Here is a 17,710-nt window from a genome sequence, read left to right as displayed (position 1 = left end):
GGTTGCGGCAAAAAATAGTGCTTCAAGTTGTCTTTAAAACTCAAAATGATTTTGTTTAAAATCGTACATGGAATCAGATATTTCGATTTAAATATGATAATTTAAAAAAAAAAATCATTGTTCGGACGAAAAATGGACCTTTATTGTCATAGATATAAATAGATTCACGCACCCGTGTAGCGCATTAATTTAATTGGTGTGATCAACTGAAGGCAACAAGAAAATTCGTTTTACATAAAAACTTGAGGGTTAGTATATTATAAGAAAGAAAGATATTGGAATCACTACACCAGGCATCAATAAGTTATAAGAATTATATCTGAAGCAGAAACTGCCAGGAAAACAAGTTAAATTTCACAGGTAATTAATCTATATTTTGTTGACCCCTACTTTCACTTTGATTAAAAGATTTACTTTCTGCATGGACTGAACTTACAGTAGATTTTATGTGTTCGTTTGAAGATAATTGTTATTGGAATCTTTACCATTAACTAGAAGCTTTTTACAAATGATAATTATAAGTTTTTCATATGTGTTCCAGGAAATGTTCAGGCACTGGATTCTGTTGAGTGTCCTGTTGTTCGGTTGGAGTAATGGAGATTTATACTTACACATACCAAGAGGATCTAACAATAGATTGAATGAGAAAACAGCCAACAGAAATAATGCAAACCGAGTTTTTGATTCACAGGTATTGTAAACTTCTTAATTAATGACAGAATTGTATATAGAATGTATATATGTTTTATTCCAATCAAAGGGCCTTTACAGAGCATATATGACATTTTCACACAACTATGATTATTAGACAGTTACAAATTAAACATAACAAGGAAAAAGTATTTGTAGACAAGCATAGTAGGCTTGGGCAAACTTCAATACAGTATAAAATTATATATAAAAAAGGCAGAAAAATTCATAATTTTCATCAACTATTGGTGTCTAATAACCGCATTTCCAAAATATTTTACAAAAACTTTTCAAAAACATTTGAGAAGTTCAATGTTTTCTTGTACAAAAAGCCACTAAAATATTGGTTCATTATACAAATCTTTATTTGTATATATCTTTCCCATGTATGTCAAGATCTTTTGTACATACATCACTTTCCTAGATATAGACATACATTTTGCATATCACAGTCAATGTTTGTTTTGACTCTCTCATACCAGATATTTATATTGTGTTTTCGCTGTCTTGGGCAGTGTTAAAAATTAAAAAAAGTGCTCAATCTACTGCTTCAGTTCCATTTCCCCAAAAGTGTAATGATTGGAACTTTAAAAAAGGGAAACTAAATAAGCCCCATAAGTTCTTATCATTCTCCCTGTGGACCTTGCATTGAAATGAGATGGACAGTTCTAGATACATGTGTATGTACAGTGGAGTATTCTTTTGTAAATAAACAGCTTTTTGAATTTATAGGAAATGTTATTTGGGTTTCAACCTTATTTGCTTTATATGAACCCTCATACTGACATTATATATGTACCATAATGGAACCTGAATTTCAAAATGATGGCATTATTTGATGAACAAAGCCAGTTGCATCTGTTCTATGTCATTAATGATAGAGACTTGCGTTCAAGTATGTTTTATATTTGTCTTTCCTTTCTAGAATACATTTTCAAAAATGATTTTCTACCATAAAATCTACTGTAATATTCTTTGGTAAAAATGCCTAAATTTTGTGTTGATCTGCATTATCAGGAGCTCAGATATCAGATATGTACATGAATTATTTGGAACTCAGTATATTCCTTCATTTTAGAACAATAATAAAGGGGGATACAATGTTGGTGACAAGGGAGAGAACCCATCAAACAATGAAGGGGAACAGTATAGAATGGTAAGTTTTAGAAGTCTTCTATCAATATACAACTCTGACAACACTGGCCAGTAAAATCAATGTGAGGCTTGTAAAATGTGCCAGTTATGTGTAAAAAAGCTAAAAACTTACATTTCAGGCTTGTATGCCTTCTAGTTATGGATACTGAGTGGATAAAAGTGGTTTGGTTTTAGTGTCAAAAAAGGTCTGTCATGCTTTACATAAATTTGACGTTTCTAATTTTGGTGGTGGTACTTAAGTTTAAATAGAGTAAATATTTTGAAGAATATATTTTGGCTCTTTCAAACAGGCTGCTAAAATATGTAAAAATTATCACAACCTCCTCCGGCCCTCCCCCCCCCCCCCCACCAAAAAAAAAAAGTTTCCCACTATGCAGTATAGCATGTCAATTAGCACCATTCTGAAATATGTGAAGATACATTTGTATTATTCTTATACTAGTAATATATAATTTCTTGAAGTTTTCAGTCACTTCAAACCTCAACTTTTTGTTGGTTTTGGTTTTTTTTTCTTATTTTTAAATAATAAACGAAAAAAAAATGATATTCCTATGAGGTGAACAAATTAAAAAAAAAATCTTTGAGCTAGCTATATATCATTGGAGAATTGATGTTTTTGTAACTGTAAAAAGGCTTCTGGTTCAGTTCATGTGCAAATTTGTCAAGAACAAAATCAATTTACTGACAAAGTATTTATTGTTTTAAAATGATTATTTAGATTCAATTACAGAATATTTGGTCTTCAACGATTTCTTTTTTGATACTTAGAACAAGAAATATCACCTGAATATCTGGATCCTCCCAAAATTAGTTTGCTCTAGATTTTTTTCTCAAAATGCTTATAATATGCCATATTTAATACATATATACGAAAGAGAACACTTTTTTTTTCAATTTCATTAGTCATTGTGAATTCATGCTTTCAGTGTAAAATTATATTTCTTATTCTTTCATTGTTGACATCTGATTGACAGTCATTTATACAATTTTCTTTTGAACAATATGTACCTACAATGTGACTGAATAAAAAGGAAATTTTCATCACATGCCTTGGGTGTTAAGTTTCACAGTAATTGTTTAATTGTGTGACCATGATTTAATTTTTTTTCTCATGCATTCTGTCTATAGGATGATATTGTAACTCCTACACTTACATATTGTGAGGTAAATGGTTGTTTCTACATCCTTTTATCTTTCAAAAACAAATTGTAACTGAGATGTTTGTCAATCTTCTTTGTAAGTAGGTAAAAAGGTAGTAATATGTTATATTTAATAGCATTAAAATGTTAGACAATACATGTACATGTAGTAAGTTATTAAATCTAAACAGGATATGGTAATGACAACTTACATAAATCTACATGTTATTTTATAAAAAGTTTTTTTTTTTTATATGTTTGTCGTAAATAATATACATGTAGGTAACCTTGCATTTGTTTTCTCCACTTTGGTTAAAACAGTTAATATGAGGTTATTTGTTATATTAACTTAAATAAGAATATCAGCAGACATGCGAAAAGTAACTGAACGTCTTTTGTATTAAAAATAAGGGAGAATCCTTATGGCAAAAAAAAAATGCAATGATTGCTTCCTCAAAAAGTTGGCCATTTCCTACATGTATGCCAATCAATATGTTCACCTATAAAGTTTTGATAAATCTGTACAATGGTTAACAGGAGTCTGTGTTCTTATCTAATGACTTTTAACTATTACTCATTCATAAAATTTCTGTACTCTGAATTGGCACCTATGGCGATGTTATGCACTTCAACTATAAACATGAAGTTGCACTTGTTGTCATGTCAGTATACCCCAACTCGTATGAAAGTTGATACCCCAGCAATACAATTTTTTACAATATATATATATATAAAATTAATCGATCCATTGGGATTTATAAAGAGTAATCAAGGGGACCATGATTCTAGGGGAAATCAAAAGAATGTAATCCAGGGACAAAGACCAGACTTGGAATATAGTCATTTATATAGACATACACAACACAGAACATAAAATAACCAAAATAATGCATTCAAAGTAACATAAGTAAATGAACTACTTGGACTCCACTAAAAACTGGGAGCATGGACCAGGTGCACCGGTAGGGTAAATGCCCTCTGCTTCTTGTTAGAAACACCCAGTAATTGTTTTGAAATTTAGGTAGACAGATGTGTCAGTACTGCCTGAATCGGGCATTTCATCGGGCCAATGATGTCAAAATTAATTTTAATTGTGTTTGTCCTAATGTTCTTATACTAGGTAGAAATGTACCTATTTTTTTTACATGGCAAACTTGGCCACTTGCCAATGTGTATTTTACATAAATATAGAATTATCAAATATTGATTAAGCATTATTTATGACAAACCTAAAATTGTATATGGTGTTTGTAAACTTTATGTACTGATGCCTCTTATGGCAAAGTAAATTAGGCTTATAAAGTTCGTGATTTACTGAATAGCTTTGGTTTGAACAATATATGGCTTGATCAAGATTACATTAATGTTTCAATTGAATTTTTCAAAAACGGTATTAAGGATCAATATTACCAAAACTGACATGCTAGTGTAGTTAACTGTGAAAAATTATCCTTTTATAGCTCATCTAAAATTGATTTTGTTTTTGAAAATGATTTATATTATGATTATAATATTGTTTTATTAACCAAATTGCGTAGTGGTACTTTGAAATTGTGTATTGAAACAGGTACTGTGGAAGTACTATTGTTCATGGAGTACCAATTTTCGAGGTTTTCGTTGGGTAGGCCAAACAACAAAACTTGGTTTCCAATGAAAAGGAGATTCCTATTGATGTGTTTACAGAAAACCTCAAAACCACGAAATTCAAGAATCCACGAACTTGTGTTTCTTCCCTTATCCATGGAAATTGGTATCCACGAATTAAATTTCTTTCACAGTAGATATGACAATACTCCTAGATATAATGGAATCTGTAAATGCTGTTATATGAATTGCATAGAAGATGAATATCATTTCATTTGGACATGTCCTACATTTAGGTCATTGAGATGTCATTTTTACCTAAATTTTGTTGTTTGTGGCCTAGTACTCATAAACTTAAACATTTGTCACAAGCAAGATCATGCATTTAACAAAAAAAACTATGTCAGTATCTAAATGCGACTTGGAAACTAAGCGCTCAAATTATTTGAAGCTTATTTCATATTTTCACTGTATTTAGATATAACTTATTCATATTATACTACACATTGTTTGTTCTCTGTCATATTTGTCATATATGTAGATTGTGTTATTTGTTATAGCATTGTTTTGCTGATGCAATAAAGTATTCATTCAGTATTATTACATAATTCCCTAAATTTGCCAAATTAGACTATAGTCACTATACATATTAAGTACACCACTTGATTTTTAAAGGAAGTTCATTGGGTTATAATGTAGGAAGCTATTTCTTGTACTTATACTCTTATGATTTATCATGAGAAGTAGTAAAAAGAGGTCATTTAAACCACTGAAATTTTGTACTTTCCTAATAATTTATCATTAGGAATAGTATTATCAGGTCAAGTACATGTAAACCACAGAAATTATTGTTGTTCAAATATGGTTTGATAGCCAGGGGTAAGGTCAACAGAAGAAGTGACCAATGTTCATTTGATAATATTCCATAAACATCCATCATGTTGAGTCTTAAGTGTGTAATATATTTATTTCCTGTGTGATAAACATTTGATAAAGAGTGCTTTGTCCAAATATTTCCTATTACACCTTTGAAAAAAATAGATAGGTAGGTAGGGATTTAAAAAAAAAAAATTTACATTGTGTATATAGGAGAAGTCTTTGTTGAACATTCCATTGCAAAAAACATGAATAGTCTACTTTCATTACCTTCTATACCTCTGCAAACAAAGAGTAGGAGAGTAAATTAATTACTTTGTAAATCCCTCTTCCTCGTTGGCTCAAAATCTTGTTGACCTTTCAGTATGGATGGAACTATATATTCATGAGCATGGTATTTATTTACTAGAATCTTTAACAGAGAAATAATCCAGCTTAAGGGATTTACCAGTAAATGTTGCAAGTGGGTAGGTTTTCAAAGCTTTAAAGTGCTGTGCAAGTCCTCTTTAATAGTTAAATGGACTTTTTAGAAACTAATTGTAGATTTGGCATCATTTGTAGATGTGCAATATAATTAATACTAAATACTTTGCTTTTTCACCAATATCCAATTTAGGTCTTATCTTTTATTTTTACCAGAAATATTTCCAAAGTGGTCCCTTTAAGACACAGAGAAATGATGCTGGGAAGACTTTCTTAGAAATAGAATGGACTAATCAGCATGGCTGTGGTGGTAATGAGGACACAAATCCCCAGAAACAGAACTGTCAGATGATACTACAGTACATGTGCCAGGATGATGTTAATAGTCCTACAGGTAATGTCTTAAAACAGGACACAAGGAACCCTGTAAACTCCCAGCTGCACCTACGTTTTAATTTTTTAAACTCCAAAAAAATTACATTGCATGTTGTCGGCAGCATCATCCTTGAAATGGGATTGATAGTCATCAAAACAGTTATAGTCTGTAGAGAATTTGTTTTTAAGTGATCAAGTTATCTTATCTCCATGATTTAAATTTGTAGTTATTAGAAATGTGCAGATATGTTATATATTAAGAATAATTTCAAATCTGAAAAGAGGTGTATTATTCGTTATTAGAACTTAAAAAAAAAACAGAAGACAAGATTTAGATTTAAAATATGGGGCAAGAACCTTATTTATTTTTCAATCCATAGTGAAAAAAATAAGTTTTAAATGAATCAAAAAGTCCTAAATTTCCAAACTTTACTTCATGTCAGGCACAGCAAATACATTGAGAAATGGCCAAAAAACAGATAGACAAAACTACAACAGACCACAGAGTGTAACAGAGTCAAAGCAGACGACACAAAATCGTAAAAATAATGCTGTTCAACAAGAAGAAGTTATACATGAACCCTGGGAATGGTATGACAAATGTTTTGTCAGGGAGAGAAATAAAGGTATACAGAATATTGGCTTTTGACTGTTGTGAATATGCATGTCTCATTTGCTATATTCTGAAAGATGATACAAATTCTTTATGATGGCAGTTGATAATTCATATAAATTAACATTCTTCAGCATTTTTACTACATAGTGTGATGTTTAATACAGTATTATATGACTGCAAAAAAATAAGTTTTCATATGATAATTTGGTGATATGCTGTCATGGTCCATAAGCATTTATTTTGAGACGATTACTTTTCATAAATGAATGAATATCTATTTACCACATTGATATTTGGATAAGGTTTGTGGTTGTGGCCCAAACCATTTAGAAATTAGGGACCAAAATGTACCCACAACAAGTATTTTCTAAATTTATATATGAATTGCTTATTTCTTTAACATTTTTAATTTTAACTTTGATATGCTGACTGTTAAATGCTGTGTATTGAGATTTTGTATTTCTGATTTTTAGCTATTTTTTTTATGTTTTCCCATATCAAAACTGTGTTTAATTTCATTGAAAAAAAACTTTGGGTTTCTTCTAAATGCTTAATTGGTTCCATTGTAAAATTTCCCCAAATTAAACTCCAAAGAGTCAAAAAAACTTTGACCCCATTTTCTAAATAGTTCACATAAATTGAGGTTCAAAGAACAAAAAAAAATAGTTTTATTTTGGCAACAAAAACATGTATTCTACAGGTTCTTTGATATGCTCAGTTAAACTGTGCATTTAGATTTTCTCTCTTGGGTCTTAATAGTTAAATGTCCAGCTTCAATTTTTTAAGTTGAAGATCTATGACCACATTCATTCTGAAATGTAAGAGAATAAAGTATCTAACTGAATGTAGTGTTTCTATTTCCCCAAACTGTTCGGGATTTGACCAATGTGGTCATATCAAGCATCATCCAACAGTTTTAAATTCATGAAAGATGCATGTGTTGAAAACCATTATTTTTTGCTTAGGATTATTCACTGCAGACCAAAAGTTAAAATCTAACAATGGGCTTGGGACAAGTAGTGCTATTTACACCAGACAGAATCCTAATGGTAATCGCTATGGTTATGAGTGTCCAGAAGAACGTGATTACTTCCCTTATTGGCACCCTACACCATGGAAAGATATTGCAGTGCTGGCTGAAAATGCTTCTATGTGCAGGTACAGTTTATTAAGGTTTTAATCAAGGGCAATGAGGGTTAAAGTTATATGCCTTAAAGTCAAGGGACAGCAATACAAAACTACACCATTTTTCTTGACAGAAAGTATTTTTAATCATGGATATTAATTTTTGTGGATTAGGAAAGAAACACAGGTTTGTGGATTCTTGAATTCATGGAGATCTCATTTTTGATAGAAACAAAATTTCATTTTTTGCCTTTTCAAAAAAAAACCCACAAAAATTGGTACCCATGAACAATTGTACTTTCACAGTCTGCAACTTTTTTTTCAAAATTGAGAAATTTTTAATTTTGAAGTAAATTAACATTATGGTGGATGTCAAGAAAGAGACACTTTGTCTTAACGATTCTGCACTTCGGCTACAAATTGGGAAGAAGTCTTTTTTTTAATTTTGGATATTATTTAGCCATTTTTTGGACAAATCATGTATAAATTGTTAAATACTAGTAACACACAGTAAAACTAATTTTGGAGACTAGTAATATGGACTAGCTCCTCCAAAAACTGGAAATATCTGTTCATTATGATCTTTTCCATCAACTTATTGACAATTGTTTATTCCATGAGTGATGTAAAACTACCTTATCTATTGTGGTACTTTCTATTTGATTCAATTTGTTGCCTACCCTGGACTTGACTTCTTGATGAGCAACTCAGTGGGTGTTTCTAGAAAAGCAGAGGACTCTTACCCTTCCGGTGCACCTGGTCCATGTTCCCAGCTTTTAGTGGAGTCCGAGTTTCTCATTTGCTTTTATTACTTTGAATGTATTATTTTAGTTACTTAATATTCTTTCTTGTGTTTGTCTGTTTTCCATGTTTGGTTTTGTCCCTGGATTGCTTTCTTTTGATTTCCGCTAGAACTTTGGTTCCCTTGATTACTCTTTCAGTCATTCCTCAGTGTTTCATAAAAGTTTCTAGATTTGAAATTATTCAATAACAAATATTTTATAGTTTAAACATGTAAGATGATTTTACTAACTAATCTGATATGTTTTCCTGGTTAAGGATTATGTACAGGGATATCAGTGAAGGATGTCCAGAGGTCAAGTGTGTTACACCCCATGTCATGTAATGTACATGTTTATCTCTAATGATGTTGATGGGTAAACACAAATAATCAAACTATAGGTAAACAACTGTATGTATTATTGTGAGGTAAATAACTCCAATTTCAGTGATAGTAATTACCAGTAAAGAGGATTATACCAATCAATTTGTTTTGTTATTCACATGTGCAAATAATTTACAGATGTGTAGTTGGGAGGTGCTGCTAAAACCCCCAAAGGGCTGAGGATAGATCCTTGGTTAAATAACTTAAGACACAGCCTAATTATTCCCCCTTTTACCAAGTTACCATATACTTGCCCAAGTAGGGTTAGGGGTAAGAGCCTATGGTGTCTATAAAATCAGCTATGCCTCAAAAGAAGAACAGTCAATCCCATCAAAAAAGGGAGATAACTGTATTTATTAGACCACATTTATTTTACTCACCTATCACATTTATAGCATGTTCAAAATATTATTTGCTTGTTGAGTTATTTGAAAATATAACATGGTTAATCTTTCATACAGATGCTAATACATGTAATTTAAAATGGAATAGTATAGTTACTCATAGTGTGGAACATTCAAAGAAGAATTCACATCATTGTAAAAATAATGCTTGCAATTTGCAGTTACTACCAGTCAAACAGCTTTAACACCCATAAGTACGGAGAATGTGTTGAGTTTTACTCAGAAGGTGGTAGAAGACCATACTCTAAGTGGAACAACAAAGCCGAGTGTACACAAAATGGAGGACAGTGGGTTGAATTCAGCAATTATCTGGAGAAGGCACCTGGTATGTAGTAGGTAACAAAACAATCTATCAGTAGTTACAGTACTATCTAACAGTACCAGTAGTTTCAATCTAATTGAAATTAGAACTATCAATCCATTCAGTTACTGTATGTAGGATTTAACAAAACATCGTTTGACTTTCTTTTCTGATGAAATTTTCACAATCCTCAGATTTTCCCTTGAATTATGCTTTCAAAATCATGAAAGATTAAATCTAATTGGCTGATCAGAACAGGAAGTAGAACAGAGTGTTGTTAGATCCTACATGCAGTGACTGAATGGAAAAATTGATGGGTCTAATTTCAATTAGATTGTAGTAGTTTCAGTTTGTAGTTGCTTTTCACTTTTCACAGGATTGTAGAATAAAGGTATCTTTGTTATAAGTTTGCCTGCTATATATATGTGGCATTTCTTTAATTAAATAGCTGAGAATGTTTCTCTGTGTTTTAGCATATACAACTGAAGCCCAGTGCACAAGGCAGAGCAATGGTGGTATGACATATATATGGGAGATACCTTATGATGCTACTGATGTTACCAAGAAAGAATGTCTTGTAAGACTTGACCCACCAGATTGTAGGGAGGCTTCCTATTCCAGGTAATATTCATTAGAAAAAAGACAGTTTAATGCTTAAGTTATAGTACATTGTCAAATAATACTTACAAAAGGGTATGTAAGTTTCATCACATGACTTCATGGTTTCACAAGAATGGGTCTTAAATTAGGACTCCTAATCTACCATTCAAATTCATTGAAACTTTAGAGCATTTTGTTCAGGATTAAAAGTAAAACATCTTTGTAAAAATACTGATAAAAATGATAAATAAATACCGAAATTTCTACACAATAAAAGTGTTCAGAAAAGCAGTAAATAAATATGTTACATTGTAGCATTTTACGGCCCCGGAAGTAAACAATAAAATGCAGATCTATCTTCGAATTTCAATATGTTCTACATCCAAAATTCTGGTAGGGAAAATCGAAGTAGAATGAGATTAACAAACCCTATAATTAACACTTACCTTTGCATAATAATAAAGTACATATAATTATTCTATCTTATGTGCAATATTTCCTGTTTAAGTCAACAAGTGAAAGTGTATAAATTGGCGCCTAAATGTGTTGAATCCAGTATTTCAGTTGTAGTTCAATAACAATTAAAAAATATGCATTTTATTTCCCGTGTGTACAAGTTCTGTGGATTGGATAATTGTAATGGAGTACTGGGTTTATGTGTAGGTTAACAATCTTGATACTTTATACAAGAAAACCATTTAAAAAGTTAGTGTTTATTTCAGTATTTTCATCAAGACTGCCAGTAACTGGCAAATAACCAAGTAATAAAATAATAAGTAAATCAAATCAAATCAAATCAAAATAGCTAGCAAGACAAAAACATGTATAATTAGTTTTTTTTTATAATAGGTAGAACTTTTGGCATTTTTATGTGAGTTTGTGGCAGTGTTTTCCATCATCACTGCATGTGATCACCCCTTTTGACAGTATAAATGGAATTACTTTCATATTTTATAGATCTAATCATTTGGGTAATGGTGCTGATGGTAAAGCAGATAGCTATGTATGGACACTTCCATATTTCCCATCAGGAAAAACTCAGCGATGTGTTTACAGGATGAGGTATGATTTAAGTACCATTCTGTGTAAGAATCAGGCAATGGGTGGCACATCATATTTCTCAATTTGGTCTTTTGCCTTGGATATATTCAATACATCTAGAGAACAATTGAACAGCTATTTAAATTTATCCTGAAGCATCTGTGACGTAGATATTTTTTGACTGCTTATATAAGGAAAAAGTGTGGGAAAATTCTCACCATTTTTCCATAGTGCATTTCAGCTGAATTTTGCCTATTAATATCTTAAAAAGGCAAATTTTACAAACACATTGATGGTTATTTCTGAAGTTATCTGGTATAAATACTTTGTTAATACAATAAAATCTCTGTGTTTTTTTCTTTTTGTGCCAAACCTTGTACACATTTTGCCTGATTCTTAGTCAGAGAAGTACTTAATAATATTGACAGAACTCATATATTTTTATGATGAACAACATTTTACGAAAGTTTTATTTTGTTTAAACTATGATTAACAAAGCAGAATTTTATTTTTACCATGTATTTGCAGTTTATGTTTGAACTAAAATATTTTATATATAGCATTATATACTATAACACTTGACAGGGGAAAATTTTTTTAGCATGGTTTGGTACAAAAAGCTGTTTTCAATACATTAATGATTCAGAAAGTATCTAGGTCAGTAAAATCTCAAAACACTGAAAGTAGAAATATGTTTTTATTTTGTGTTATATACATGGGCATTATTTTGCTCCATCTCTCTCATTTGATCATTAATAAAACAAATTTGTTAAGGTTATTTTCTTACATGGAATTCAATGCATTTTTTTTTATTTAATTATTTTTTACAGGTATAACATATCAACAGATGACTATGATCCTTATTTCACTGATGCCTCATTTAATCAACAATCGTAAGTCGTGATTGATCTTTCTGGATTCCTTGTAAAACAAACACTTGTCTAAGGCTTGGACCATTTTCTTCTCCAGGGGTGGCCTGGGATTTTGTATGGAGTTAGAATATTTTTTGCAAAAGTGCAAAAAACGATATATATTTTTTTTCAGTGGCAGCCGCAGTAATGTGGGAAATATAGAATCATAAGTTTTTTGGTACATGTCTGAGTAAAAAAAAAATGCTCAAATTTGGTATAATTTTCTTTCAAAATAATCCCACACAGCCTCAGTATAAAAATGGTTGGTCCCTAAGCCAAACAGTTTATGACAGATTAATGAGAGAAAATCTAGAAATTTCTACCCCATTCAAACCAAATATGAAATACATGTACAAGTAATGTTTGCTTTTTCCTAGCATGGATGTTTTGTTGATTAGAAAGATTTTGATATACAGTGAAACCTGTCCAAACTGAACCACAAGAAAAATCCTTTTGAAACTAGATATCTTCACAAGTCCTTTCAAAGAAAGATCAATGGGTTTATAACCTGTTCAAACCAAACCAAGCTCTGTCTATACCATACAAATTCTACATAACCTATCAAGTTCAGTTTGTACAGGTGTTTAATCAACTAATGATTGCTGTCTTGGTACAAGGATTTCATAACCTGTGTATTCATTTTTATCAAACTTATGTTTGTAATATAGTGTATGTCATTACATGAATACATTTTCATACGGCTTGGGTCATCGTCAATTTTGAATCAATTTATCTTCAATTAAACGATGTAAGTGACTACAAGGGAGTTTTTATGATACATATTAGGTGTAATAAATCAAATAAACCAAGAATTGAAAAAAACATTTAGTGTTACGTCGCTTTTAATATTGTGGTGATTGTCACATTTGGTATTTCCTCATACCTAAATACAACTTGTCACATTGGTATTTCCCCATACCTAAATACAACTATGATAATTTTGAACAGAAAGAAGATATCTTGTGGCATTTACTAATTATGTATATATTTCACCATATTGTCTTATATTTCTAGAAACCCACAAGTCCAGTCCATTATTGAAGATAATCCATATGTAACCATTGGTGGAAGAACATCTTTACGTCTAAACATCAATACTGATCAAACTGGTAGAATCTTTCAAGACAGAAGCCATGTTTTCTTACTGAGGCCAAGAGTGGAAGGTGTATCCATGACTGACAAAGTGTTTAATTTAAATGTCAGGGGTAAACGAGGAAACATAGTACAAACTTATCCAGCTGTTGAATATGACTTTCATCCTAACACACTTCGTATGACATCAGCTGATCTGGTTCATATACAGTGGACTGGTATGTAGGAATGTATATTGTTAGTAAATTGCGTGAATTATTTGTCAGAAGTTAGATTTTCTTTCACCTGTTAAAGTTAGGACTTAATAGGTTGATAACGTTATATCTCTTCTGTTAAGGGCTGTAGTCATTTCATAATAATTGGACATGCTTTTAGATGTTTTAAAACAGTATTTTACATGTAAGAAATGTATTGCATACATGCTTACATGTAGTTATGTAATTTTTACTTTTAGGATCCAATACGCATAACAACAATGCCCCAGCTGGTGATGGCCAGGCTGGAGATGAAGGTCAAGGAAAAGATGGTAGGTCAAAGTTAATGTTATCTTTTCATTGTTATACATGAATGGAAATACTGAGACTTGACTAAAAATTCAAGTGAAAGCCTTGTCATGTACTGTTTCAACAATATAGTATTAATCTTTAAACAAAATACAAAATGTGAACTTAAGTGTTAAGTGCCTGCCTCTTTAAGAATCATGCAGTGGGTTAAGCATGGTATGAAAAAAACCACCAATTTGACAGAAAAATTTTGATTATTTGAACCAACAGGATCTCGAAATAAAGACCAGATTTTCCTTATCATGGTTGTAAAATAAAGATGATCTCATTGTTCACTGCAAATGAACATTTCATGGGCAGATAATTGTCAATAACCTCAATTTTCTATCATTTTAATGAAAAATTTCAAAAATTCTCCATTGATGTAAAGTTCAAATATTGCTTGTTTCAAATAAGGAAAACTCCCTCAAGTGCCAGGACATAATGTCAGATACAAAACAAATGTAGGTGGGTTTTTTGACATGCATGTTTGAGATTTTTTTCATTTTGCTTGATTCTTACCAAGACTTAAATGCTTTATGTAGCTAATTACCCAATAGTCCTAACTAGATGTCTGCTCTACCTTACTATTTGCAATGTCCTTTGTAAGGTCAATTAACTTGGGTAATATGTGAACTTAGTTATTTGCTTGAATATATCCCGTAGAGTACTGATTTACTATGAACATATATGAAATCATTATCTTTTCCTTTTAGGATCAGACAGGAGTAATTTAGTTGAAATTAAAGATCTAAATGACAATTTTCCAATGCCTTTTGAGAAAACAACCATGTGGAATGCTGCAGACATCAAGTGGATATCAGAGGGAAGTACTACAGCCTCTGCTAAAGATCTGGCAGTGATGATGTCCTCTTCTGGTTATTATAAGTCAGCTAGTGAGGCCAAAACCAAAGCAGAGATGAATTCACTGCTTAACAATGCTCCAGCTTCTTTTGAAGGAGCTGTACTTAAATTTAATAGAGGGACATACCGGTACATGAGTACTAGAAATAATAACTTTAGCAACAGAAGTCAGAAGGCTTCACTTATTGTCTCATAAAAATCTCAGGAAAAAGTACTAATTTCATGATATTTCTTGCCACATTCATACATATAATTACGTAATAGATTATTTTGACTGACAGGGAATTATGTATACTACCTACAAAATGGTAATTTTTATTTTTTTTGTATTTAATTATTTTGAAATTCAGGGATAATAATACATTCCATTTTATCAAGGTTTACTCTTGATGTCTATATGATTATATGCATATTGTAGTACATATTTTGTGGGATAAAAATATCTAGGAATGCAACATATAACAAAATTAAAAATCTGACCAAAGCAAAACATATCAAAGGTTTTTGAAGGTATACTAATCATTGGGTATGGGATTTGGAGTAAGTTTTATTTATAGGATTTTGTTACATGTGTATAGGTGGGGCTGATTTACATTCTGTGTGCTAAATATATGTAGTTTTAATACCTCTCAGTCATATACCATATGAGATTAATGTATGTATGTATGTATGTATGTATGTATGTGTATATGTATGTGTGCAATGAATCTTGCCAAAACTGCCTTTCCACAACATGAAATGAAATGCATTTCTGCAAGACTAACCATTATTTGTCAAGTCATTAATTTAAACCTCATTTTAAGGGTCACTTCTTTTGAAAAGATTGAATTCTCAGTCCCAAAGCAATTATTATGCCACCATAGTGGCAGTACAGTGCTGCTGTTGTCGTCTGTAGGCACTTGGTTATCATGTAGTTACTTGAGTAGCACACTGGTTTCCGTATGAAATCTGAACACAAGGATTCATACCACACAAAAGGATGTTTATGGGTTACAGGCCTAACTGTAGTATAGGAATTAGGAACCTAAAATAGATATTTTATAAAGTTTATTTCAATGACTTATTTCTTGACCAGTTTTTATTGGGTTTAATTAGTCTTCAATTCTGGGGAGTTCTTTGATATTCAGAATCTAATCATGTATTTAAATTTTGGCTTTTTGGCTCCGTTCTCAAATAGTTCTACATCAAAGCTTAGTGGTCCAAAATTAATATTTGATTTTTGCACAGTAATTGTGTAATTGTCAAATTTCAAACTTTCAATCTATCTCAGAAACCAATCACAGTTCAGGGATGTTTCAAACTGTAATGTACTATAGTACATCTAATTGCCCAAACTGTTCTGAGTTCTGTCCTTGTTTTGCTATTTAAAGTATTTCATTCTGATGAAGTATGGCTGATTATGTGAATTATTCAGTAATGAGTAACTCACGACATGTGACTACCACTTTAAATATTAAGGAAAACTTCAGTTGGATAGATTTTTGCAGGTATATTGTGTAATATTAGTGTAGTTTGTATATTCATGTATAATTGTTGTATTTGGCTTGTAGACATATTTTTAGTTCTAATCTCTCCATCAAAAAATTAAGAAATATATACTGAAAATTTGAAAGAAAACCATATCTAAATTCTTAATTCTATATGATTCATCTGTATTGTTTATGTGATTAAAACAGATTGTTATTAGATGAATTATGATTAATGAAATTTCGGTTAGCATCATGTTCTGTTAAAGATTAATATTGAAAATATATTTTAGAAAGGATCTTTTTTAACATTTTCAGTATTCAGTATTTTTTTCTATAAAATTATAATATACCATATCATAAGATTTGATTGAATCCAGAATCCTTGCAGCTTACAAATGTATTAGAAACTGTGGTACAATTGTGACTTCTACGAAATATGTTTAACAATAATACACTGATATCAAAAACCTGTTTTATAAAATAGCAGTGAAGTTAATTTTACCAAAGCTGCTAGAAACACTTCCATTACTGATACAGTACACATGTACTAATTTGTATGTAGAGGTTTTCTTGTCTAATGTAATTAAAAATATCTCCTCTTCAATCTAAATTCTAACAGATGCATTAGGTTCTGGTTTCAATTAAATTGTTTTGAAGTCTGCTGGTTCAGACAATGTTTGTTGTTGGTTAAAATATGTGTTTTGTATGCTGGTTCTTACACATTGCATTATATTTTATATTATTTTGTAATAAAGTAACAATGCTGGGTTAAATATTTTCTGTCTGTGACTGAAAGGCAGAATTAATTTAATGAAGCAAAAATTAAAACTTAAAAAGTAAACTTGAAAGTAAATATTTAATAAAACTAGAAAAACTGTCAACAAAACTCATTACAGGATATGAACTACTCCCCATGGTAAAAATAAAAACAAAGTTGTCAAACAGAAAGTAGATGTTGATACAGACTCAAATAGAATCCCCCAATATGGCTTACCTATGGTTGTATATAAAGTTACTGTGAAGATATCAAGTGGCTGTGATATTTAGCTGCAAAGAAAACTGTAATGAAAAAGTTGTGGACAGACAGACAGATGGATGCCATGATTACTACATACCTCCTGCAAAGTGGGGGTGTAAAAAGATTCTTTTATAGGCAAATTCGGATTTAAAACAGCAAATTCCTCATTCAAGACATTATGTAGAAAATCAGGATTGGAAGATCCAAAAATTTCTTTCTTCTATCCTTTAGATGCTTTCCAAAATAGATGCCCAAGAGACCCGGCTCATCTGATAAAAAAGGTGAGTCTTTTTTACCTTCAAGGGCAATAACTCTGGAAC

The 17,710-nt window shown here is 31.1% G+C and overlaps 1 protein-coding gene across 2 annotated transcripts; it reads left to right on the top strand.

Annotated features, from left to right (window-relative positions):
• Nucleotides 1-180: 180 nt before the first annotated feature.
• On the top strand, nucleotides 181-17,145 carry LOC148627558 (protein DD3-3-like). 2 transcript variants are annotated; one of them, XM_088574740.1, is made up of 13 exons: nucleotides 181-248; nucleotides 542-691; nucleotides 1,769-1,846; nucleotides 6,084-6,261; nucleotides 6,686-6,868; nucleotides 7,824-8,016; nucleotides 9,714-9,877; nucleotides 10,327-10,474; nucleotides 11,411-11,515; nucleotides 12,325-12,387; nucleotides 13,420-13,715; nucleotides 13,952-14,023; nucleotides 14,756-17,145. In XM_088574740.1, exons 2-13 carry the CDS (start codon nucleotides 545-547, stop codon nucleotides 15,097-15,099), a joined length of 1,971 nt encoding a protein of 656 aa, XP_088430866.1. In that variant the 5' UTR covers nucleotides 181-248; nucleotides 542-544; the 3' UTR covers nucleotides 15,100-17,145. The 2 variants fall into 2 exon arrangements, with proteins under 2 accessions (XP_088430866.1, XP_088430858.1); XM_088574732.1 differs by having other exon boundaries at nucleotides 182-360.
• Nucleotides 17,146-17,710: the final 565 nt, after the last annotated feature.

The sequence above is a fragment of the Perna viridis genome, chromosome 1 (assembly GCF_037379345.1).
Source record: "Perna viridis isolate PV_CMFRI_1.1 ecotype Kerala chromosome 1, ASM3737934v1, whole genome shotgun sequence".
Taxonomy (NCBI): domain Eukaryota; kingdom Metazoa; phylum Mollusca; class Bivalvia; order Mytilida; family Mytilidae; genus Perna; species Perna viridis.
The sequence above is the reverse complement of the archived record's forward strand: the minus strand, read 5'-3'. Positions and strand labels throughout refer to the sequence as shown.

What these genes read in the sequence shown, in the direction of transcription:
- LOC148627558 (XM_088574740.1), top strand. Translation starts at nt 545, where the DNA reads ATGTTCAGGCACTGGATTCTGTTGAGTGTCCTGTTGTTCGGTTGGAGT. An exon ending in AAGGGGAACAGTATAGAATG is followed by an intron (nt 1,847 to 6,083) that starts GTAAGTTTTAGA and finishes TATTTTTACCAG; the next exon opens with AAATATTTCCAAAGTGGTCC. An exon ending in GCCTCATTTAATCAACAATC is followed by an intron (nt 12,388 to 13,419) that starts GTAAGTCGTGAT and finishes TTATATTTCTAG; the next exon opens with AAACCCACAAGTCCAGTCCA.